This window comes from Micropterus salmoides, unplaced genomic scaffold (genome assembly GCF_014851395.1).
Source record: "Micropterus salmoides isolate LMB-PRFRI ecotype aquatic unplaced genomic scaffold, ASM1485139v1 Ms_hic_scaffold_18, whole genome shotgun sequence".
NCBI classification, from domain to species: Eukaryota; Metazoa; Chordata; class Actinopteri; order Centrarchiformes; family Centrarchidae; genus Micropterus; species Micropterus salmoides.
The window spans coordinates 15,971,861-15,997,615 of record NW_024040928.1 but is presented as its reverse complement, the minus strand read 5'-3'; the positions used below and the strand labels follow the sequence as shown (position 1 = coordinate 15,997,615).

Sequence of the window (25,755 nt, the reverse complement as noted above, 5' to 3'; positions counted from 1 at the left end):
TCAATTTTATGCTGAGAGAAAATACACTGAATGGTACACATGGACATACACACAGTCAGTCACCTGTGGTTAGGTCTGCAACTAATAATTATTTTCGTAGTCAACTAATCTCTTAATAATTTATTTGATTAGTCGACTACTCATGATTATTTTGTCACCCCTAACCCTAGTTAAACCATTTAACTAATTAAATATCTTTAAAGTGAATTACTGATCTCCATCACACAACCTAACTAGCTAACGTTTCCATTAGGTGAACAAGGTTTACTACGTGTTTAACGTGTTAACACAACTAAAAGCATTCTTGAGACCTCAAAACCAAGAATGCAAAGAACTATGGAGAGGCTGCTCCAAGATAACAGCCAGGCTTTATCACCCAAAACAATAAGCTCACAATCTGATTTATTGACAAATAGGTTTTAACAGTGCAATGTCTATTTAGACTAATAAAGCAACAGCCCCCCTTTCATAATACTGTTTATTTTAAGTGCTTTTAAGTTTTATAAGTGGAGAATGCTCTACATCACGAGCCAGATGTTTCTTGATTTACTTTAAACCATTACTCGGATTGTAACGACAGAATAACAGGAGTATGAACATTGAAACGATCTTCAATTCTGTTGTTGCTGCCTCAGTGGTCTGTGTAACTGGGAGCAGAGGGCTCTGTGGGCGTGACTGGCCGCCAGCTGGCACCACTAACCTCGCGGGTGCTTATGAAGCTTCTCAACCTCGAAAATGTTTAAGCACATTTTGGATTCGCCCTCAACTTTCGTAAAACTGCCAATGTTCATGTTCTGCACAGTTGATTTCTTGCCTCAAAACCTACTAAACTTGTAAAAACAAAGAACCGTTCTATTTCTCTGTTGCTTGCTGCTTCTTTGTGAGTAGTCTACAGTCAAGCAGTCATGGCAGACAGAGGAAGCGATACTGCACCCAGCACTTCCATGTAGTGCATTGCAGTTACTTAGTTAAGAAGATTGCTATCTCTCCCTTAAACGGCATCTTTGTAACGATGCGTCGACAATGAAATTTCACCGTGACATATGTTTGTAATTGGCGTCGTCGATTACATTGACTAATCGTTGCAGCCCTACCTGTGGTATTGTGTTGCTGAAGAGGCCGGGCCCATCATGTGTGAAAAGCACTGTTGTTTTTCTTAACTTATTGACTACCAGATGAGGAGAACTTCTCAAGTTTAATTTGGCAGGCGTGTTCACTTTATTTAAGTGTTTTGCCCTCCTGGCAGGTTTGTTGGCTGGTTTGAGAAGCACTCTTGTGCCTTGGGCTTGAGAGTATACATTGTGTGCTTGCTTTTTTTTTTTTTTTCTTTGCTTGTTGTTTGAGCTGACAGGGTTTGTTGCAGTGGTTAGTGTGTGTGCATGTCCTTCACGTTCGTATAAACAGCATGGGATTTGGTATAATGAAATTTCCCTCACAGGCCAAAGAAGTGCAGCTGCACAGTGCACGCATGCACACATTTATTATTGAGCAGCAGGCTTTCATTATTCATACCAGTGGGTTTCCGTGCACTCAGCAGATAAACTTCTTTGAGTCTGTTTGTTCATCAGACACTCTGCTCATTGATGTTGGCACACAGACGTCTATGAATATTTAGTTGTGCACGTCTACAGTGGGATAAAGCATGTTTGCTAAATGAACGTCGAAAGCAATCTAAGCTCTTGGTCACCAAATACAATGTGGGCTCTGTCCAACTACTCACCCAGTATAAGGTTCATCATTCATCATGATCTGAATGTAAAGCATAGTGGTGGACAGACAGCCACTGTTGAGTCCCAGGAGTTTTACATTTTCAGCAGTCAGTATTGCAGTTGGTATTTGTTTTTTTTGTTGTCTGAAGCAACTCCTGAAACTTGTTTACCGCTGCCAGCCAGCTAGTGGATCCGTGCCATCTGAATACCTGAATACCATCTGAGTGCCAGCGTGCCAGGATGCTCTCTTTGATCAGCGTTGGCTGTGTGAAGTGGAGAGGCAGGGCACAGTGCTAAATGGTTGTCTTGCTTCACACCCCTGCTTGTTTGGGACTGCTTACTGTCTAGCATGTACATGAAAAATGGCCATGGACAGACTCGAGGGCCCAAACTACGGCGCTCAGGTGGGGAGCGGAACAAAAAAGGAAGTGTGGAGGGAAAAAAGCGTGCAACGCCATGCAGAACAACCTTTGTTTATGTGCAAGTAAGACAAGTGTCAAAAAGAATATCATGAGAAACACAGTGCAGTAGGAAATTTAAAGTTATTGAGGCACGGGAATAAGTTTATTATGTATGCGTATCGCTTGCCACGAGCACTCTGTAAAGTTTCCCACTACCGGCACACCTAGTTAGCATAGCTGTCTCAGCCCAATCTGACAGCACTAGTGCGGCAGGTGTATTTTTAGCCCGACAACATGAGGGCTGTGAGTGTGTGTGTGTGTGTGTGTGTGTGTGTGTGTCTATAGCACCTCACTGGTGAGGGCCTGCAAGGTGTCATCTCACCGCTGAAGGGATGCCGGCTGGTACAGAATTTTAATTGGCAGGAAGACACCCTGGCACATGCCATGATATGTTCTGCCAACGTGATTTGCTGTGATGGGTGGAGAGGACAGGGGCACGGGGATGTTGCAGTCTCAAATGGAGGGGGGTGTGTGTGTGTGTGTGTGTGGTTATTTGTAGTGATATTGGCCTTCTATTTGCAAAGAGTTTTGATAATGTCTTCCAGCCTCATAGGTTGCTAGATTTGCAACATGTTCATTGTGGTTGTGCACGGTATTTTGTTCTACACATGTGCACCAGGGACCCTTTTAGTGTGCAGAGGCACCAGCGCTCCTCTCCTGTCAAAATCTGACAAGTCAGCAGCAAAGCATTAAGACTGGGGTAGTTCAAAGCGAAGTAGTTCGTACGACATGTCATCTGACTAAGTCTAAAGTGCAAAAGTAGTAGCTGTCCGAACAGCCACTCTCGAAGGTGGGGCAGAAAGCTTGCCGTCATGGAGAGAAGCAAGATCCAAAAATTCAAATCAAATGTGGATAAAAATTCACACTTTTAGACAATGTTTCTTCAAAGGAATACATGGTGTAGCAGTCCTTTGCACATGTGAAGAGTTATCAAAGTAGTTTCGGAGAGAAATTACCATAAGGCCTACTTTTGCCCACCTGGCCAATCTTTATGTAAAATGGCCATGCTTTTCAAATTGTCAGTTTAAAAAGCTACAAAAATTGTCAGTCGTGGGCGCCCAATTCCAATGTTGAAAAGCTACGGAGGGAGGTTGGGAGGTGGGGCATCTGATAAAGCTTGAGGGATCTTGAGTTCAGCGTTAGGCCTTCCTCCTTTCAATATTTTATCAACTAGTCAAAAACTCTGTCTTTTTTAACTTCCCAAGGACATCTGATTCAGTTGTAGCCACAGGAAGAATGCAAATTCAGCATTTTATTATCTTAAAATGTGTGATAAGAAGTGTCTGGCCATTTAAGCCGTTTTTAAAGAGAATGGAGATAAAAGTTTAGCCCTGTGTGCTAATGAGAGAGAAAATGAAAGAACAAATAGCATTTAAAAATGTATAGCCTGAGGCGGCTATACATTTTTAGAAAAATGATGAGCCAGACTTATTATATTTTTCATATAGTAAGAAACCTCTTCTTAACCAGCTAGAGGAAACGGCTTTCTCCTTGATAAGTTTTCAGTTGGGACAACATACACTTTTTTCCCCGTCCTCCCTTGTTTTCTTTGGAAAATGAGCTGCGGTAGCTGTCCTGCGCTGCATATCTGCATTACTGATTTAAACCAGCTGCTAGTAAGTTTTGCCAGTTTGATCTCTACTTCCTCTGCCATTGGCTGCTGTGGCTCTGCCAGTTTCCCTGATTAGATGTCTGTGTTTTTATGTTTGCAGCTGTTCATAATGTAGGAAGAGACCAAGTCCACGAATCACTGGGAAAAGGACAAAATGTTCAGGCTGATTTGACATGAAGAATGCAATCTTCAAGCTTTGAGTTGGCTTTGATAAGGGGTTTTAGGGAGAGAGCAGCACATTATTGTGAATTTATTTTGTTTAAAGGCTTTATTTTCAGTCCGCTTACTTTTGAGTGAGTGTTTTTTGTATACATTGTTTTTTTTGCAGCAATTTAGTTGTTGACCCTTGCAGGATACAGGATGTCAATAACTAAAGGGCAAACCTCCTGCTCCTGCAGTTGCTTTTATTGTATTTGTGAGAGCACTGACAGGGTATCTTGAAAAGGGCACTGAATTTGGTTTCCTCAAAAAAAAGCATTAGAAGGTATCGTAAAACCTTCTCTTGCCTTCCACCCGCAGTGATGTTGGTTATAAAATATTTTGTTACCTGATAGTGGGCTGTTGGGAAGCGTTGTACACTGATAAACTAAAAGTGGGATTGTTGCGACTGAAGATTATGTACAGTTGGAGTTTTAATCAGCACCATCAAAACACTGTCACTATCACTTGGTACAGTAGGTAGGGTGTTCATTGTCTAATAAGTGACACCTGTAGATTTTAGCATAAAATTAAACTTAGATTAATTATCTGTCTATTCCGCTTATCAAGGTCACATTCATGTAATTCATTATATTATTAGGAATTATTATATGAAGATGGGAAATACTGAAAAATGTGATATAATGATAAAAAAAATTAAAGGACATTGGTTTTCCATACTTTTGTTCTGTGGACGGTATGATCATAAAAAAGATATTAAATTGCTTTCTATGTAGTATAAAAATGTTTTTAAAAGCCTTTATTGAGTTAAAAATATCTTTTGTGCATGTAATAAGTTTGCAAAGTAAAAAAGTCCAAAGTCCAGTCCAAAGGGATTGCCCATCTCCCAAAGAAAACACTGCTCTGAACTGCCTGAAACCAGCTCGTTTGTAGTCCAGCCTTTTCTTTTGCTTTGTGTGATGTAACAGCGAAACATGCGTCATAATGCAACACGGGTTTCTTTTGTATGGCTGTGTGTATCAAATCATAGTTAATGGTGTGTCAAGGGTCTGGTGTCTCTACCCAGCTGTCCAAATGAAAAGCCCTTGACCTGCTCCATACTGAGGGCTCCTCTGCTATATTGTGTGGCAGCGTGAGGGAGTAAATGCTCCATTAGGATTCATTGAAGCCTCTAGTTGGACATATTGTCCCGAGTGTAATGCCCCGCACCCGTGGAGGCCCCTCTGTTCTCAAAAGGCACGTGCCGTCCCCTCACCCTGCTTTGTGCTCGTACACAGTGGATGAGCAATCCCCCACCTCCCTCTTATTCTCGCTCTCATATTGCGTTCGTTCATCAATTGCCGCCACTGTTGTGACACCCAGCAAATTCATTTCTCCCTTCACCCTTTCCTCTCTCTGTTTTTGTCCACTCTCTTTGCCTTTGCCTCACCTGGGACATAATAAAGTGACCATTGCCTTCCCACTGCAGCCGTTGCCATGGTGATGATAGGTGACAGTGGGGAAGCACCACCCAAGATGTATGGACCGTAAAAGTAGGAGGACACTGGTAAGGGGTGTACAGAGAGAAATAAGGCTGGCTAGCTTGTAGACTGGATAGAAAAATAAAAGAAGCAAAAGGAAGGGGAACAGCAGGTATGTGAAATATTTCTTATGTGGGCTCTAATGGTTGCCCTCCTTCTTTTTATTTTATTGGCAAGGCAAAGTCAGTGAAGGAGGAAAAACTAAGTGGACAAGAATGGTATCGTACTGGGAAACCATAGTTCAGCTTTCAGCTGCCTTGTTCATTAAATCAGGATCCAACTGAAAATTGAAAAGAGTGTAATTTTCTCAGTGTAAGATCTGTCAAATCTGTCATCTACATCCATTCTTTCATGGTGCAGCTATTGTGCGGAATAGTCAGAGATCTGTCTCTGAGTAATCGCTAGGCAAACATAAATGCCTTATAAGCTTTCAGCCCATTGTGGATTATCAGCTGGATACCATGGATGTCACTGACCTGGATTGAGAATTATCTAAAACTGCTTGTTATTCATTTATAAAATAGCCAGGATCAAAAGGTTTCTACTCACCCAGCTGCATATTTAACTCTGCTGTGGTCTTTAAAAGCGAGCACAGTGCACAGGGAGAGTTTTGGGAAGCGACGTGTGGGTGAAGTTTGGTAGTTTTTGAACCGCAGATCTGTAAGACGGGGAGTAGGTCCATTAAAGTGAATGAATTGGCTGCACGATGTGAGAGAAAATAACGCCGTGTGTGGAAAAATATTTGGTGAATATTGCGATGGTGCCAAAACTTTTTTTCACTTTTTAAGGCAACACTTTACACATGGGAGAACATTGTGTACAAAACACTACAAACAAACAAACTTGACATCCTTGGGTTCATGACAAACACAGGTAGCTGCATGTCCAGAAGGGGACTCTTGACAGATTCAGTTTGTGAGGTGGGATTTGTCGTGTGCAAACAGTTTCAAGTGCGATTGAAGTGCTGTACTTTATATGCAAACTCTGTGTGCAACTCTCTATCCGGCGTGATCTGAATGGCCTGTGTCGATCTAAAACCTGTTCACCAGATAATTCACATAGATTGAGTCAAAGGGTATCATCTTGCAAGATGGCTGCTTTTATGAGTTCTTAAATAGATTGTCACCCTCAAATCTCAGTCATGGCAGCATTGGACTGGTCTTACATGTAATCGGCTGTCTTCCTATTTGGTTACCTAGAAGTAATTAATTCTTTTCGAAGCTTACATGCCTGCAGTCTTCAGAAACATCCTGACACATCAAAAACATAATGTCTATATAGTTTGCCGTCTTGTCACACTACACCTGCTGCGCCATCTATTCTGCTGGATTTAGTCTCCTGAATTCTCTTTCACTTTAAAATAACTCACCAGAGCTCAGTTTTGAATGACTTCGAAGAAGCACATATTGCCCCTTGTGCTAATATATTTTTTCCTTACACAATCAGACAGTTACTATTGTGGATTTGAATGTATTGTCATTATTTGTCACAATGAACATCATGTATTATTTAGTAGATGAGTAAACCTTCTGTTTAGTGATTTCTCATTAAGAGCGCTCTCTCTCTCTCTCTCTCTCTCTCTCTCTCTCTCTCTCTCTCTCTCTCTCTCTCTCTCTCTCTCTCTCTCTCTCTCTCTCTCTCTCTCTCTCTCTCTCTCTCTCTCTCTCTCTCTCTATTTATTTATATAATATTAATTAGTATGCAAACCTCTGTGGACAAGTGCCCCATGTATGTAGGTATGTGTGTGCGCGTGCTTGTGTGCAGCTCTGTGCAGAGAAAATCTTCCCTTCCGTGAACAGCAGTCTTGAGTTATCTTATGTCCAATCGGCAAGGCAGCATGTGTATGCTGCAGTCATTAATCACACACCAAGCGCATATGCAGTGTGGCGACGCCATCTGAGGAGTTTTTTTTTTTTTTTTTTTGAAAAGCAAGGCAAGTTAACTGTGTTTACTTGCCGTCAAATATCAAGAAAATGTAACTGCGCCTGTGATACTGTAAAGGAAAAGAGATATCATCCTAAGTTAATGTTTTTCTGATACATTATGCAAAGAAAAAATCTTGTAACCTTGCTTGCACACACTAGATCCACAGGGACCAAAACGGGGATAGAAGTGGAGCGCAAACTAGAACGCAATTGTTGAGGTTACAGTACTCGTCCTTTTTCCTTATGTGCGTCTTATGACAAACAAGAATTAAGCTAGATAACAGAAAAGTGAATTTCACAAATTGATTTTAATGAAACTGTGGATGTCTTTGAAACACAGCATTTTCGGGGATTCTTAAATCTCAGTTTGAAACCAAAACTATTTCAAAAGCCCGCCCCATGGAGCTCAGGCTGGCAGAATCAATAGCATCGCTTAACACCTATTCCTATGTGCTTTTTATGTTTGAGATTGATGATTCTCTTTCATCTATTGCTGCTTTTTGACACCATCATCTTGTGTGTGTGTGTGTGTGTGTGTGTGTCTGTCTGTCATTTGTGAAGTGTTAGTTTTTTTTAAAAAGTCCATATAAAAATAAATTTATAATCTTGCAGATGTGTAGCCTTTTTAGTCTTCCGTTTGTCCGTCTGTGTCATCTTCTTTCACTGCCATCTGAAAGCCCCCCTTAGACAAACCTGTTCTGTCATTCTCAGAAATAACTCTTATCACCCAGAAAATAGGAGGACACACAGTCTTTATGGGGAGATGAGAGAGGAGAAAGGCCTTGAAGAGAGCAAGATGAGCACGGGGGGTACAAAAACAGTGTGAACTTACCCGGCAGACACATTTGTCATCTGTGTTTGTACATGTGGCTGTGTCCAAAATCCCCACTCTTTCACTACTCCCTACCCCCTATGTAGGGAGTTGAATGTAGAGGACTATATAGTGAGTTATATTGTATTAAAACAACACTTTCGGACACTATTCTGATCGTTATTTCGGCGCTGTTAATTACGTCATTGCCGTCTGACTATCAGTTTTTTCTATCAGGCAATGCATGATGGTATATACGGCTTGGTTAGTAACCATCGGTTGTACACTACTTTTCAAAATGCATTCTGGGATACATTGAGTGGACTAATATGGTATAATAATTATCACTATACATTCGGACAGCACTATAAATGGCGAGCTCACTATATAGTGAGTAGTGGGTGATTTCGGACACTGCGTGTTTGTGTTGAATAAGCCAGTGTGCATGCATGGCAGGGAAATATCCAGTTGTGACTGATTTAATTTTCCCCAGAGATTTGACAAGTGTATAGGAACACTTATTGCTCTCATAAAGTAAACGGATAAGCTGAATAAAGGTAAATAAATGCCTTATTGATTTCTGATCTTAAATCCACATTAATCCCAGAGGAGGGCTGGATTAAAGAGGAGCAGAATGCTCATGCTCTGAGGGAGTAGGGACTGAAGATTGTGCATTTTTGATGTTTTGTTTGTTAAAGGAAAAGTTTAAAACTTTGGGAAATGCACTCGCTTAACGGCAAATCGCCATTTTAAGGGAGGCTATGCGCTGGATCATTTCTTGGTTGAGTCTCCAAGAAGTTGCTGGTGTACAGACATGAGTGATATCAGTCTTCTCATTTAACTCTTGACGACCAAATTTGAGAGTGTGCTTTGATATAATTTTTCTTTCTATCCTTTTTTTTGTTGGTATTTTTAAGACGGTCCTGGACATACTGTAAGTCTTACATTAAGCAGTGATAGGCCGATTGTATGTTCGAGGTCAACATGGCTCAGGGTTAGCCCTCCATTACTAAGACTGCTGGAGGATTTAGAAAATGTCAGCGCACTTTGGGTCGTGAGGATCAGGAGGGGATGTGTTTATGTGTGGGGGTGTGGGGGAATGTGGAAAGAAAAGAAATCTCTAAAGAGTAGAGAGAATGTCTTGTTATTTTAGAAGTGGGCAGGGATTTGGGTTTTTGCCCCCATTTAAGACGCTTCCAAGATGAATCACCTCAACAAAGCTTTTTTGCTGGGCACCCTCTCTCTCTCCCTCTAACCATCTAGCTGGGCCACTTCCTAGCATAGCCTTCCTTGCCCTACATTTTTATGGATACGGTCAATAATCATGTTTATTCTTCAGCGACGACAACACCACTAAGAATACAGATGGATATTAAAGACGTCAATTAAAGTTTAATCAGTGCTTTAACGTGGCCTTTCCACTGTCGAGCCTAGTCAGTCAGTCTGTCCGTCTGGGCATGATTGCACACACTCACAGCAACGACAGCGTGTCGTTGCCATGATTAACTGTCATCGGGTGGTGATGGAGCAGTGGATAAGACACCTGCCTCTGGTGTGAGAGACCCGGTTTAATTCCCCACTGCGACACATCCACCAATGTGTCCCTGAGCAAGACACTTAACCACTAGTTGCTCCAGAGGTGCGCGACTCAAACTCTAACTCTAATTAATAAATGTAATGTAATGTTGGTCGATGGTGTTTAGCCCTCTGCCCTTCAATCTCTAAATATTCTCATTTTAACAACATATAGACATTTCTTGTTATAACAAGATACCGAACAACAAGTCGTCGTCATCGATTTCTCCAACACTTTGACTTATAACCAAATACAAAAAAACTAATGACATTTCCATCAGCCTCACCTGTACTTGGTTTTTAGTGCTTATTAAAATGTGACTATATTTCACAGTGAGGTGAAAAGTTGTCGTGGAGTGTGAGGGTGGAATTAGCATAGAAGATGTCCCCACAACTTTAAATTGTTTGCGTGGCATCATTTTGGGTACCCTACCCGATGGAAACAATAAAATCTGTCATTGAAGATTTCTTAAAAATAGAGTTAAAATAGTGTCTTCTCTCGTTCTCATGAACCCAATATCGTATATAGTCTCCTCTCCTGAGCTAAGTGTATCGTCACACCCCTGCTTGTTGGTAAATGTTAGCACGCTAATATGCTAAACTAGAATGGTGGACATCATAAGCATGCCTTCTATCTGGAAGTTGCAGGCTCTTTGACTGTTAAAACAGTTTCTTGTGTGTTTTTGAGGTAGAAATGTGTATTAAGTGCAGTAAGTATGAATTCTGTAAACATATTCTGGTCATGGATCATTGCAGCCTCTCTGTCTTCTGTGGTTTTGGGCAAGCGTCCTTATGGGTGTTGGTGTGAATGATGGAACACTGAGCCTAAGCAGCCCAACACTGCAGCCTTAATGCCATTAGCATGGCTGATTGGGCAGACAAAGTGCTGAGGTTAGTCAGCCTGGCTGTGCATGATGGAAAGGACAAGACATTGCTAAGTCAGTGAAACAAATGAGGCAACATAGCTGTAAGCAATGTCAAAACACTACTTCCCTGCTGTTCTGTAGCATTTTATATTTCTCCGGGATCCTGTTTAACTGTACTTCTCACGTTGTATTCCCTCTCTACGTGCCCTTGAACTCACGTCACATTCCGTCATCTAACTCTCTCCAATGCTAATGCTTTGCTCCAATTGCTCTGTGGGTTAACTCTGGCATTGTGTTAGCAAAGCAATCAGGGAAACAGGTTTATTGAATTTAGTGTGCAAATCACAAGGTCTGTAACAAGAATTGTTCCACTAATGAAGTTTTGTTCTCTATTCCTTCATTCCCCATGTCTCTCTCCTGTCCCCCTCCGATCTGACTGTAGGTAGTGGTGTTGCAGCAGAAGGATGCCGCTGGTGAAGCGCACTATCGAGCCCAGGCACCTGTGCCACACGGTTCTGCCAAGGAACATCAAGAATGAACTGGAGTGTGTGACTAACATCTCCTTGGCCAACGTCATACGCCAGCTCAGCAGCCTCAGTCAGTACCACAAGGACACACACATTCTGTCATTCAGTTATTTAAATAGACACACACGGCACACATACTGTTCACGCACACCTCTGCTCCCTCTAAGTCAATTAGCTGAACATTCAGCTATTAGGGAGTGCGTCAGCTAATGCCTTCTTGTCAGTTTTCATTCTTTTCTGCTCATTTCCTGGAAATGTAAAGTACATTGCTTTGAAACATCAGAATATTCAGAGAATGACATGACAAGTTTGATAATTCTGTAAACCGTTTTCACAATTTCACACCGTTTATGATCAAATTGCACAGGACCCCGAATCAGGATTTTATTCAAAGTCTGAACTTCAAACCGATGCATTAGCTCGGGGGGACTAGTGTAGCCTGTCCAATAGCCTACACTAGTCACATTTTTTAGCAGTGAGACCCACATTTTAATGCCTCAGATTTCCAGACAGTCAGAAGAAGAAAAAGTGGGGATGCCCTGGTCATAGTTCAGTTATAAAATCCACGCGCACCATGGAGCGCCTCTCCCACCGGGGTTGCTGACAGCACTGTCAGCCGAAGAGTCAATCATACAGGATGGTAGTAGAGAAGGTTGTACCTGCGTTGGGTTCAAAAATAGTTTAGCCAACTTCACTGACAGTCAGCACCAGAGCTGAGAGTGTCGAAGCAGCAAACAGGCCCGAGTCTTGCTGCCCTCCGTTTCTGTTACGGTTAGTTTTGTGGTTAGGCCATTTCAGATAAGTCTCCTGTGCTGTTGCTCCTGAATTGCTCTGTGAACAATGACGCAGCTAAAAAAGAGGTACAGCTATGAAGTATTTAAAAATAAGCTTAATTTTATTGTGTTTTAATGACATATTTTCCCTATTTTTTACATTAAAATTTTGCCAGAAACTTAACACAAACCTAGATCTCCTGAACCTAGTTCCACATTCCCACAGCACAAGATATTTGGATAAAAATTGATTATGGTGAAGGATAAGACTCATGCCTTTGATGTGAGAGACCTGCATCCGATTCCCACTGTGACCCATCCACTGATGTGTTCACTGAGTAAGACACTTACCTTGCTCCAGTAGTATGCAACCTCTGACATATGTAGCAATTATAAGTTGCTTTAGATAAAAGCGCCAGCTAAATGTCTAAAAAATAACTATAATATTGAATGATACTATCAATGAAGATACTGCACATTGTGGTAATGGTTCCTTTGGTATAGTAAGAAATCCTGCTAATGGAAGATTTAAAAGATTTGAGATATTTGGAGTGTAAGATCCTAAAATCGACACTAGTGAAAAGCATTTTATGTAGGATATACAAATTCAGCACTCTTTTCTATTTTCTACAACAAATCCATAAATATTCTCCACAGTAAATCACTGAATTTTGGAGTATGTTTTGTTTGGCATAGTTCTAATGTAAAGCTTTGTGCTGTGAAGGGTGCAAAAACAGTGCATACTGCTCCATGTGGGCATGAGTCATGTGACATGAGTCCACTAAGATTTATGGAGGCTAAAAAAGCCTAATTCATTTCATGAAGGAAATGGTGGCCGACAATGGAAGTCGTTGCCTTGATTTAGTGAAGTTTGACAAAACCTGCATGGCTGGTACCATTGTAGCAAAAGTGTTTTTCTCATTGGTTTACTCCCCCTTCCCCAACTCTGGTATCACACATCTCCAGAACAGTTAGCCTCCATCGTGGGCACTTTTAATTTGCTGTGATTGCATCTGACAAAGTAGTTTAGTTTGCTGTTTTTTTTTTTTTTTAACAAAAGGACTACAAGTCCCCAGAGTCAGATGATGTGAAACGTAACTAACAGCTAAAGTGAAACCCAAAGAGAAATGAAATTTCTTATTATATTTATTCATTCCACACTATTATTTTTAACAGCATTTCTTTTTAACACTTTGTTGCTGATGTTAGTTGAGTATTTCATGATGGTTAAAAAAACTTATTGTGTGATGTGTGCATGTGCGCATGCAGGTAAATATGCAGAAGACTTGTTTGGAGAGCTGTTCAACGAGGCACACACCTTCTCTTTCCGGGTCAACTCCCTGCAGGAACGCGTGGACCGCCTCTCCATAAGTGTCACACAGTTGGACCCCAAAGAAGAAGAACGTGAGTACAGTAACTACATATGCATGCGCGTGTACACACACACACACACACACACACACACACACACACACACACACACACACACTGCACTGTCCCTCTTTCTGTCCTCCAGTCACACCGTCACCTCTTCAGTGTCATATGTGTCTGTAACTGTGACAAATTGGATGTGCAATTGTTGATGTGCGTGTGTTTGTGTTTGCACCCCCCACAGTGTTAACAGCGCAGCTATGAGGCGGTGTCATTTTTCACAACCCAATAGTACAAACCCCAGCCCTCTATTAGAGACATTTTGTGTTTCAGTTTGGCTGGATTTCTCCTTGTGAGGAGAAATTGGATCTGTGGTGAGCAATAATAAAAAGGAATGCGATAATCGTCAGGACTGTCAGGTAAGCCAGGTTATCCTGAGAGAGGGGAGGCGGGATGACAGGATAGCGTTGCTAGAGGAGAGTGCGGTGGGTGCAAAGTAAAAAAGGGAGAGAATCACAGCGGTATAATACCATGCTCCAAAGCGCCGTATCGATTTCCCATGGGCCAGCAGTATGTTTACGGCTTTGCACAATGCTACTCTAACTGCTTCCTTGTCACTGACACAGAGACAGTAAATTGCTCACTGGGCTGCACTCGCTACTTATGCCTCCACTGTGAATGCAAGCAAAGGCTGTGATACTCTTTACAAGGCAGTGAATTCTTTCTTAGTTTTTGCAGAATCATGAGTTTGTGTTTTACAGTTGAGGATCAGACCGGACCGTCCAGGTCCAGATTACTCAGATTGTTCATCCTAAACTTAGTTTTTGTTCTGTCCTCATTTTTTTTCCTGCTTCCCTCTTCAGAGGCTTCCCTCCATTGAATTGCTTTGCAGGCTTTTTTTTTTATGTTACCTGTCCTCTTCCTCCACCTGCCATTCTCTTTCTGCCTTGTCTTTCTCCTCTCCTCTCTACCACCTTCAAAGAATGGATAGTGATGTTTATCTTATTAGATACACATCTACAGATTTACAGGAAACACCAAAGTAGCAACAAAGCGATCTTTGTATCGATTTGACATAAGGCTACTTGTTCATATTCATGTGACATTTCTGTTTTTGGACACATATTGTGAGCGATTCTCCACGGCCTGCTGCATCCGCGCGTGTGGTCCTTGGTTTTTATCTCCCTTCATAAATAAGCCCCCACCCCCTCCTTTAGCCTCAAGTATTAGCTTGAGAGACAGTGGATAAGGATCAGCTCAGCTGCACTTTAAGTGAGCGGTGGTGTCGGGGTCGGAGGAGAGGAGGAGGGTAAGATAGAAGGATGGAGGGATGGGCGCGTAATACAGGGCACTGCAGCAAAAGCAGTGGAGTGTAAAAGGATTGTACCGCAGAATTTTCTGGGCCTCCTCTGCAGGTCCTCCACTCCGTTTAACTCTTCCGCACTCATGTAAAGCCAAATTAAGCTGTCTTGTAAATGGAAAAACCTGCACTCTTTATTTATTTTCTTCTCCCGACCACTATTCATTAAAGATTTGTAAAATCAGATGTCTATTATAGCGTGTGTGTGTGTGTGTGTGTGTGTGTGTGTGTGTGTGCCAAAACTTCAAGGAGAGAAGTCAGATGAATGTGACAGGAAGATGGACAGTTGTGGGAGGAGTTTAGCGAGGGGTTTGTTTCCCGTAAACGGCACCCCCACCCCTTCTTTCCCCTCAATCTCTCAAACATGCACCGCTGTTCACAGTTTAAAGTGTATGCTTTTAGAATTGTCTGTGTGGGTCTGTGTTCGGCATGTGAGGAGGAGTGAAGGCGAGGGGAATGAGTGCAGGCAGGGATGGGGCCATAAATCAGGACTGTAGAGGGATAAAGATAGGAGGATGGGGGTTGGGCCGGATGGAGGAGAGTGGAGAACACAAAGTATTTTACAGATACTATTACCAAAACCCCTCACAAAGCTTCTTTTGAAGTTCTTTAAAACCCTTAATGACCTGAGAAAATTTGGTGACTGACTGATTACACACTGTCCAACTTGCTACAAAATTTAGATTGACTCAAAAGCAAATTGCTGCAGAAATTGTTTCTGAATCACTGCTGAGTTATGGTTTGTATTGGACTTTTTCATAGTGTAGGATGATTCTGTACGTAGAATGAATACTGCAGTAATCATCACAGCATTATTTTTATATAATTGTTTATTTGTTAGAATTAATATTCATAGTCAAATGTTAAAACCTTGAATTCATGGTGATAGTAACAGCTGTATTCCATTTAATTATTTTAATTTTAATTTATTTTATTAAACTATTCTCTTTGTTCTGTTTGGTTCCTCTTTGGCCCCCCCTGTATCTCCCCACTAGCCTCTCGCCCTCTCTCTATCCCCCATCCAACAGTCATCTTGCAACTCTGACAATATAGGACACATACACACAAGATCAATTAATTTTATTTATTTTAATTCATGTATTTATGTTTATTTTTATAATTTTTTTGTTTTGTTTTTGTCTTATTTCCCAGTGTATGTCATGTCAATATTGTGTCTTTTGTCTTGCAATACAAAAAAAACTTGACTTCTCAGACATAATTGATCTTGATGTCACGAAATGACAAATTTTATTGAAAGGGGTGGCAATGGCACCCTGCGATGGACTGGTGGCCTGTCCAGGGTGTACCCTGCCTTTCGGGCATTGTCAGCTGGGATTGGCTCCAGCCCCCCGCGACCCTGTACACAGTATAAGCGATTGACGATGGATGGATGGGTGGGTGGCAATGGCGATAGCCGTGCGCCCTCTTACATATACAGTAATAGACTTGGTATAGAAAGACACACTGGAATGAATTGGGTTTTATCAGTCCACAGCTTATGGACACAGAGTGTAAGATGGTGGACGGCATGAAAGATGTTTAGCTGGAGGTCGGGGAGATGTGAGATGGAGAGATGGCCAGAGTGGTGCATGCAGTAGCACTGATGGGGCAGTGGCAGAGGTCAAAAAGTGCTTTATCACACGGATATATGCACATTCAATCTGAGCATGCACCCCCACTCACCTCACTCACACCCTACATACCCTCAAGCCTTCAAAGGTTATCATCCCTCGCTTTGCCCTTTAGGTCTCCACACCCTTTCTCCTCTTCCTCCTTTCCTGACTGATAACCCCCCCCACACACACACACACACACACACACACACACACACCTTCTCTGCTTTTGTTGTCCTCCACAGTCCACTCCCATCTCTCTGATTGATCTCTGCTCCATTGCATAGATGCTATTTGTGTGCTGTCAGGATCTTTTTCCCCTATCACTCCAGCCAGCCAAACTAATGGCCTATATCCCCTATTTAATGGCACCGTTATATCACTGCACTGGCTGCAGGCCATTATGGAAGGCCACAGAGCCACCCCAAGTCCCACTGGGCTCTAACTGTTTCTTTATGTACTCTATAGTCTCTTGCTGCTTCCCTCTTTTTCTATTAATCCTTTTGTGCCTCTGTTTCTATATTCCATAGGAGAATTCTTCTTCTATTGGCAATTTTCTTTGAGATACTTGTCTCTCACATGACTTCACATGACATCTTGATCTTTCAGAATTCACTTTTCTGTTTTCCTGCTACTTTTTGTTTTTGTCTTCCACTGCTTGTTAACCCTCCTTGATTCCCATTTTCTTCGGCACTTAGTACATAACTCTTCATTTTCTTTCTTTCTTTCTTTCTTTCTTTCTTTCTTTCTTTCTTTCTTTCTTTCTTAAGGTCTATTCAAATAAGCTTTACCCGGCATGTCTGCTAAACCACTTACTAAAGCAGTACCTGTACATACTGTGTATATAATGGATATTTGCTAAAACAACATCTCTCTGTTTCTCTGAATCCGTATTTGTTATTTAGTATGTTTGTTTTTCTCTGGGACTGGAAAGACTGTAGTGATGAGATTAGTCATTTGCTTAAAGGCATTTGTAATTTCAAATGATCGGATTTACAGACATAAACACATCCCAGAGACAGCAGAAAGGTCCACTGTTTTAATGTGCTTTCTTTTTTCACATATGCATATTGCATAAATCATGATATGGAATTACATATTCTGTGATAACGGGTTTTATTCTTATCGCCCGCTTCACTACATGTTTAGATCACACATCACACAGCAACCGAAGGGACTTTGGTATGACAAAATTCACGTCATGCAGACTCCAGCGATTCTGTGGATGCAGAAAGTTAAAATGTGTAATTTGTTTATCCAGAAGCATTGTGGGTGATGACCAGTAAGCATATGTTAGAAACACTGTGACAAAAGCCTTCCCAAAGTGATGAGGAGATGCATACAGTTCATCTACGTACTTCTTAGCACACAGTAACTGTAACACAATGGCAAAAAACTAATGTAATAGTAGTAGTACATGTACTTTATGTATTCAAGTCCTTCATACTGTAACATTCTGTCATACCCACAATGTAGGATTAAATTTATTCTTGCACTATACGCAACATGAAACATGAAAGACAGAGGACAAATGATAAACAAGAGAAAGAAGGAAAGGACGGAGTGTTTCAGGGCTGCAGGAGGAAGAAGTTAGGAGGGGAAATATGGGACAACATTTGCATTGAAGTACAACAGAAGAGAGAGCAGTGCCTGCATGCTAAACGGCAGCTTGCCCTATGCCTTTCCCTATCACCTGCATCTCCATGAGGGAGGGGATGAAAAGTGGGAAGAGGGGAAACAACTGAAGGAGGGGTGTGTGTGAGTGTGTGAGAGAGAGACAAGAAGTTCCTCACCCCTCTTTGGTTAAGGGTGTTTAAGCGAGATACTATCTGTCCTAAGAAAAAGATATGAGAGGTGGAGAGAGAAACTATCCACCACTCGCTTACTGATAAGGAGCTTCACAGACTGAGATCAGAGGCTGCTGCTGCAGCACCTGGTGCTGCTCGACCTGATACACTCACTCACACACACACACACACACACACACACACACACACACACACACACACACACACTCTTACAGCCTCACACTAACTCACTCGTTCACTGACAAACGGGTATACTCAAATTTTCCTCATTAGCTAAATGTCTTTACTAAATGGGTGTAATTGGTAGTTCAGCTGAATAAGTGACATTTTGTAATTAGGAGGTAGAACATCATGTTAAGATATCCATCTGTGTGTGTGTTTGTGTGTGTGCGCCTTCTGTGTTTCTGCCCACACTGATTAGAACAGTGTGCTTCTCTCAGTGCTCAGTGTTGCTTGGCAGAGGTTTATAGCCACCTCGCGCTGCATCAGATTCATCCTGACACACACATTCCTGCACTGCCTCTCTTGTTTGTCGCTTTTGCACGTACTTGTCACACACATCTGACAGCCCTGTGCTCTCCCTAAATGCTTTGGGGCAGCAGGACACCGTGCTCTTGCTTAACATATAGCACTCTGCAACACCAAATTGCGACTCAGAGGTTGGCCGGTGGCTACCTCTGGCCTCTGCGTTATGTGTCTATAACAGTCCATGCTATAGATGTGTTCTGTAGGTTTGTAAGCAGTGAGAAGGAGAGTGTTGGTGTCAGCTCCAGGTACACTTTCCTGACCTTCACTCTGACCTTCCTGTGGGAAGAGGGCCGAGGCAAAAAGTCAAATGCCCTACAGGGATCACAAAAGCATCAAAAAAGCATCACTTTAATGTTCATATCTCCTTTCCCACATCTATATCCCTCACCCGCTCTGATCTTCTCAACTTGGAAAAAAACATCTTCAGCTTCTTAGATCTCACCATTACTCGTACTTATCCCTGGCATTTCGCTCTCTCTGTGATCACTGTGGGCAGAGTAATTGTCATGCCACTGTGGCTATGGCTTTGAATTATTTTTATTTTAAAATTTTTTTCCCGTTCTTATCATCAGTCACCTCTTATGTCGCTGATCTAGGAACTGAAGTTTATTCGGCTGCACTCTCTTGTACTCACCAAGTTAATTGCTGAGATCTGGAAATGCTGCAGCATCACCATGAATTAGTCCAGAAATGCATACGTGCATACTATGTGATAACCCCATGGAAGCGCCAGCAATGCGCTGGTAGACCCGAACATTTTGCTAGGACAGCTAACATACCATGGAGGGAGATAAAAACCAGGGGGATAGCAGTTTGGAAGTATTTCACGCTGATGTTGCCTTACACATAAAATAATTATACAACGTATTACTGGTATCAGATCGGATACTCTGCATTGGCCGATACCCAAAGCCCAGGTATTGGTATCAGTATCAAGATGAAAATGTCAGATCGGTGCATCCCTATACGAGTAGTCGGTTAATCAATAAGTCGATGGAAAGAAAATAAATTGATTGATTGAACTATTTTGATAATTGATTCACTGTTTCAGTCTGTTTTTATCTGGTTTAATCTTCCTAAATGTAAGGAATTGCTGCTATTCTTTGTCATTTATCATAGTAAATGAAGAATCTTTGGGTTTTGGACTGTTGGTTGGACAAAAGAAGAAATCTGAAGACGTCACTTTGGGCTCTGGAAAATTGTGATGAGCATTTTTTACCATTTCTTTACATTTTATAGACTAAACGATTAGTCTATTAATCGTGAAGATAGACTGCAAATTAGTTGATAATGAAAATAATAGTTAGCTGCAGCCCTGTTGCAGACATGTTTCAACTTTGACCTGCTATATATCAGATTTATCATCAAATAGGTAATTAAGCTAAACAATGAATTATCTTTTTTAGTTAAGCAAAAAGAACAAAAAATGCATTTTGAACAAATCATTGAGGTGTACCCTGGGGAAATATTTCTAACTCTACAACAGTACCAGGATTTAGCAAGAAATGTAATGCAAATTTTGATGAGATGAAGCTGCCAATTATTTAGACCGTTATTTTGACTCTATTGTTTACTGTATCCAAAAGAGTAACATGGATATATTCATGTTTACAAACACCATGTAGTACTTTTTTTTTTTTTTTTTTTTTTTTTTTTAAAGTGTGCTCTGTAGCTTTTCATCAATCTGAGGCAGGAGGACACAAGAAGACAGAGCACCCAACCAAATTTTTCTCCTGTTTTTATATATATATATATATATATATATATATATATATATATATATATATACACTAAATGTACAGTATGGGCCCGATAAGCTAACAACCCTGAATAAAGAGTACTGAACTGCGTGTCCATTCTAAAATATTCCACGTGGAATTTTAGTACCTGTTATGGGTGATTTCCTAAGAATTATTGCGTAGATGACAACAGAAGCAAACATAATGGAGGTGGCGATATTTAAATGAGGGTTTTGCGTGTTTTAATGGTTTGTACCATGGATAGTCGGGAGGGAAAGCAGCCACTGCGTAAAAACCTTGGTTTGTTTCGTTTAGTGCGTCCGAGTATGTGGAAATCGTATGTACCTGTCCTTCCTGCCTAAGATTGCTACTACTTTGTACTTTGGGACAGCACACCTGAAAAACCGCTTTGGGAAACCCGATCAGAAACAGCTACCGTGTGCTGGAATGACCCGGACGCAAGGAAATGCCAACAGATCGTGTTTCATCCAGCCAGAGGGAACAATCACCGACCGTCTACACTAGTGTTTCTCAACGGGGGCGTTCCGAGGACGTTGGGGGGCGCTGGAAGCAATATTTTGGAAGGTGGGGACGCTGAGCTGCTTTTGGGGGGCGTTTGTTGGTTGGAAATTCTAAGGCGAGTTTACACTTAAGATTCACAACAATAGAAGTTTAAACTTTAAACTACTTGCAAAAAACTGGTCTGCAACATTAAAACCTGCCAGTTTATTCCACTGCAACTGGACAAGACTGTGTATTTTTCTCCATCAGCTACTTTTGGTGCAGCTTCGTGCTGCCTTCACCGGAACGGGAAGTCAGAGTATCATCTATAAATTTTTACCCACAATGCGTTTACTGTGTAAACTCTGTAAAATCAACGTTCTCTTTCTTGGTGGAAAGGTGTTTATTTCTCTGAGGAATACACCGTGAACATCTTGTTATCGCAGTGGTTACACATTTATAAAAGGGATATTCTGCTGTCGGACTCACCCTGAAAGCAACTTCGCTGCGACACCAGCGAGTGACGTGGACCCACCTCGTGGTGTGAGTCGCAGACAGTTTGTGCCAAAGTGGACATATACTGTAGTTTAGGCTATAAAAATGTAACGTTAAACTGAAGCTCTGTTGGGGATTGTAAGCGGCACTTTATCAGAGGTGCTGAAGTTAACGTCTGTGGAATTATTCGTGAGCTTTCTGTCTGATCACAGGTGTTGTTGGTTAGTTTCGTTTTCCCCCAGCATGAGCACTTCCTAGTCTCATCCAGTTTTGTCTGTTAGACGGCGAGGGGATACTTCAGTATCATAATGCAGTATAGGGCATGTTGTAATATATTATGAATTCTCTTTAAATAGGCTAATGATGTAGTCTCCCATTATGACTTTTTTGTGTCAGAGAACTCCGATATGTGGGAGAGATTCTGAATGTGCAGAAATTTTTGAACATAAGCAGATAAGTTACAGTTTTTCCCAAACGTACATTTATTTGTGGCGGCCTGCCACAATATCAACGCTGACCGCCACATATTGATATTAGATTTTTTTACTAGGCCTATTTAAAATCGTATTTGAGCTGCAGGCAGCGCGTATTCAGGCAGCACTTCCTCTCGCTCGTCTCTCTCATCCGTCTCTCGATCTCTCTCCTTCGTTAACACAGCTGCACAAATCTGTCCAACACAACGCTGTCGATGTCGGAGACCCAGCTATTAAAAGTTATTAGCAAGCATGTAAGGAGCCTAGCTAATAAGGAGCGCTAAGTTAATGTTAGAATACAGCTGGGTTTTCGAGGCTAGCATGCTGTATATAGCTGCGCCACAGTTACACTGTCATTCTGAGGGAAACAGAGTTATGATAAGTTATTATTACTTACCCATAAAAGAAGTGGTAAGACTTAATCATGTGTGTTGACTCAGCAGGGATGATATTAAATAAGTTGATCTACAGGAGAAAAACATTTAAAAGCAATAAGAATGCCTGAGAGCCTCACTAGATTATATTCTATTATAATTATATATTTTGAATTGTCACCTGCCAACTGAATTTTTAGACATTTTTTTAAGACAGAAAAGGCAGAAATTGGAGGTGAAATTTTCACCAGAATGCAGGAAATTAAGTGTTTTAAGCTCAATCTTCTGGGGGAGGACCCCATATACCTCCCGCTTATTAAGTGCCCCATCCAAGAAAACAGTATCTGGCTTCACACAGTTTCTTCACACAGTTGTTACCTTTTCCATGTTTTTAATAACAATAGTAACAATAAAAAAAATCAACAATATTCAGGGCAAATAGCAAACCTGTTTTTTGATGGGGGGCGGTAAGGGACCTGGATAATGGATAGGGGGGCGCTGGCCCAAAAAAGGTTGAGAACCACTGGTCTACACCGTGCCCAGTCGCTTTGCAATCTCCTGTCCCTGTCCACCCCAATGCCCCATTCCCTCTCCGATACCTACAATGGGTTGTATCGCTATTACAACCGGCGCTGGGGACTCTCTGCAGCGCCACGCATCTTTCTAAATTCTTCCATCTCACGTAGAAAAGAAGTCAGGTCGAAACGAAATTTGCTTTATTGGCATGAATGTTATACAACAGTACTGCCAAAGCTAAAGGAAAATACAAAAAACCCCAATTCAATTCATATAGTTAATCGACTTCTCTCGGCCTCCGTCTGTCCCCTGTCTCCATAATCCTACCTCTGTTGTGTCCATGAAGTTTTATTATCTCCCTCATGCATTCACTGGCTTCCTTTCTCTCTCTTGAGTGTTACTTACCAAACGTTGGCTCACTTTGTTAATAATGATAGGTCGTCACTGCCTCAGGTGGCTTACCCTTCACTACAGTGAGAGTCTGTAGAAGTCATAACACAGCTGCTCTGCTATAGCAGATTGGATCAGTTAGTCCTTTCTGGGACCTTGTAAATGCCTTTGTCTGATTGTGTAATTAAATCAAGCATTCAGGGATGGCCTTGATAACTCAGTTGTTCCATTTGTTTTGCTTAAGTTAGTGTGAGGCTGTAAGTGTGTGTGTGTGTGTGGTAGAAAGGCTAAACGGAGAACTGTAACAATACTTTTTTTCTGTATGCTACATGACTGTTGTTCTCCCCCTGGGCAAAAGTAAAGTGTATCCATTTGTCAGTCCCTCATGTATAATTCAGATCTAGTTGCAACGCTCTGGATTTCTTTCCAAGATTTGCTGTTTTTTACTTGGCCAGATTGAGGGGATAGCATTGGTGTGGTTGTGTTTCCTCTTCCCCTCAGCTATTTCTCCATCTTGTTTTTCTGAAAGCTTCAGCTGTGCAGCATTGATTTTCCTCTCTCATTCTTTTGCCCTCTGAAAATATCAGCTGTTGCAGTAACAAAGAAGGGCAGTTTTTCCCACAGCCTCTGAAGGGAACCTTAGCCCAGTCTAGCCCAGTCTAGCCTAGCCTAGCATTGGCGTCATGTGTGGGTTTCTGTTTGGGGGGAATTTAAATTAGGACAACAATGTAGCATTAACCCACGTGAGGGAAATTAGTGGTTTCCCATAGACTTAGTAACTCTGTAATGTTGATTGTGACCGTTGGAGTGATGATGTTTTTGATGGCGATAATGATGAGATGGAGCAAAATGGTAGTTATTCTATTTATCAGAGACATGAGTGAGACAGAGAGACTGTGTTCTGAACATTGTTTGGGAAGTAGAGCCAAAGAGCAACAAGCATAGGTATTAAAATGATGTGTTTTCTCTACATCTATCTTTCTGTCCTTCACACACTTGGCAAACATACTATGCATGTATCACATATTTTTCCTGATTTAATAACGGCCCCTGTCTCTCTTTTCTTTCTTCTCCATCTTTCCATTCCTTCCGTAGTGTCTCTTCAGGACATCACCATGAGGAAGGCTTTCAGGAGTTCCACAATTCAAGACCAGCAGCTGTTTGACCGCAAGTCGCTGCCCATCCCTCTGCAGGAGACCTTCCAGACGTGCGAGCAGCCGCCACCTCTCAACATCCTCACGCCCTACAGGTCTGAATCCAGTCTGTTTGACTAACTTTACGAAAAGTTGGTTTCTGGGTTTGATGTTGTTTTTTTTTTTTTTATTGTATGCTAAAAATCAGTAATAATGTGCATTTAAACGACATTTTGCAAGTGAAATGATGACCCTAGAATATAATATGATGGTGCCATTGTTCCAGTCTTTAAGAAAATCCTCACATGGTGTACAACTGGAAGGTTGCATTTCCTGTTCTGAGCCCAGCATGATGCTAACTTCATCGACCTTGTCTGTTTCCACTCTCTTCAGGAAAAATTACAAAAAGAGACTGACTACTTCACTCTGTGTTAACACAAAAATACCTAAATGGCCTTGAGTTATACCATTATGATGCACTACACAGAGAAAATAGAAAGATGCCGTGAGCTTGCTGTAACCTCAAATAGATGCAAAGTTTGATTTTGCATGTATTTAAACACTTGCTTGTGCACCTGGGTTGGTTGGTATATTTTTATAGTCTTGTGACTCTTTTACACCAGGCATCTCTCTTAGCCCTTGAGGTTGAGCCGGGCGAGCAGAGCGATAGAGGGAGTCATCTGAAGATGAATAATCCATAAAAAGCTCTGCTGGCCAGCACTCCCTCCCTTTTTATTTCACAGTCATCTCACCCCGCTGCTTTCCCACTTCTGTTTTCCCTCTAACTACTTTTTTTTTTTCTCCTCCAGCATCTTACATGACCCATCTCTGTGTAATACTGTCGCCCTGACCAAGCCTGTTATTTTGTGTGTGCATGGACGTGTATACATATGCACTCACTGTAGGGAGACAGGCGCAGGTGTAGGCTGTGGTGTTTAAATCTGTCGTGGGTGTGTTTTTAATCTCTGGGCCTTGACATGGCGTAGACCAAGCGGGTGTGGGTGTGAGTATCTGCCTTGCTGATGTTATTTCCTAGTCTTACTCTTGTTTCATGCTGGCTGAAGACTACACATCCCTTTTTATTCACTCTTTTATTTATTAATGGGGATTGTTGAATTAGACATAAAAACTGAGTACCCCCGAGCACATGGTTCAGTAGAGAGGTTTAGGTATGTATTATAGAGTCGGACAGAGACCGTTGATCTACTGGTTTGTCAATGGGAGAAAGAGTGGTGTACATGCGTATGTATTAATATTAGCGCTTTCACTAACAATTATTTTTATTATCATTGAACCTGACAGTTATTTTCTTGAATAATCGGTCAGTTGTTTGGCCTATAAAATGCCCATCACAGGTCCCAAGGTAAGGCCTTCAAAACGTATTGATATATTTTGATGAAATGTCCATATTCACTTAACTATCGTAAGACAAAGAAAAGCGTAAAATCATCACATTTCAGTCGCTAGAACCAGAAAATTTTTTGCAACTTAATTATTAAAATTATTGCCAATTAAG

The 25,755-nt window shown here is 41.5% G+C and overlaps 1 protein-coding gene across 6 annotated transcripts in view; it reads left to right on the top strand.

Moving 5' to 3' along the window:
- The window catches only part of wasf1 (WASP family member 1), a 62,151-nt gene that overhangs the window by 13,515 nt on the left and 22,881 nt on the right, over positions 1-25,755 (top strand). For 5 of the 6 annotated variants that reach the window (XM_038726856.1, XM_038726852.1, XM_038726858.1 and 2 more), the window contains 3 exons: positions 11,081-11,235; positions 13,208-13,342; positions 24,202-24,355. In XM_038726856.1, coding sequence (XP_038582784.1) covers positions 11,103-11,235; positions 13,208-13,342; positions 24,202-24,355 — 422 coding nt within the window. In that variant the 5' untranslated portion in view covers positions 11,081-11,102. Of the gene's footprint in view, positions 1-11,080; positions 11,236-13,207; positions 13,343-23,775; positions 24,052-24,201; positions 24,356-25,755 lie in introns of those variants that run through there. The other variant, XM_038726857.1, reaches the window with a different exon arrangement.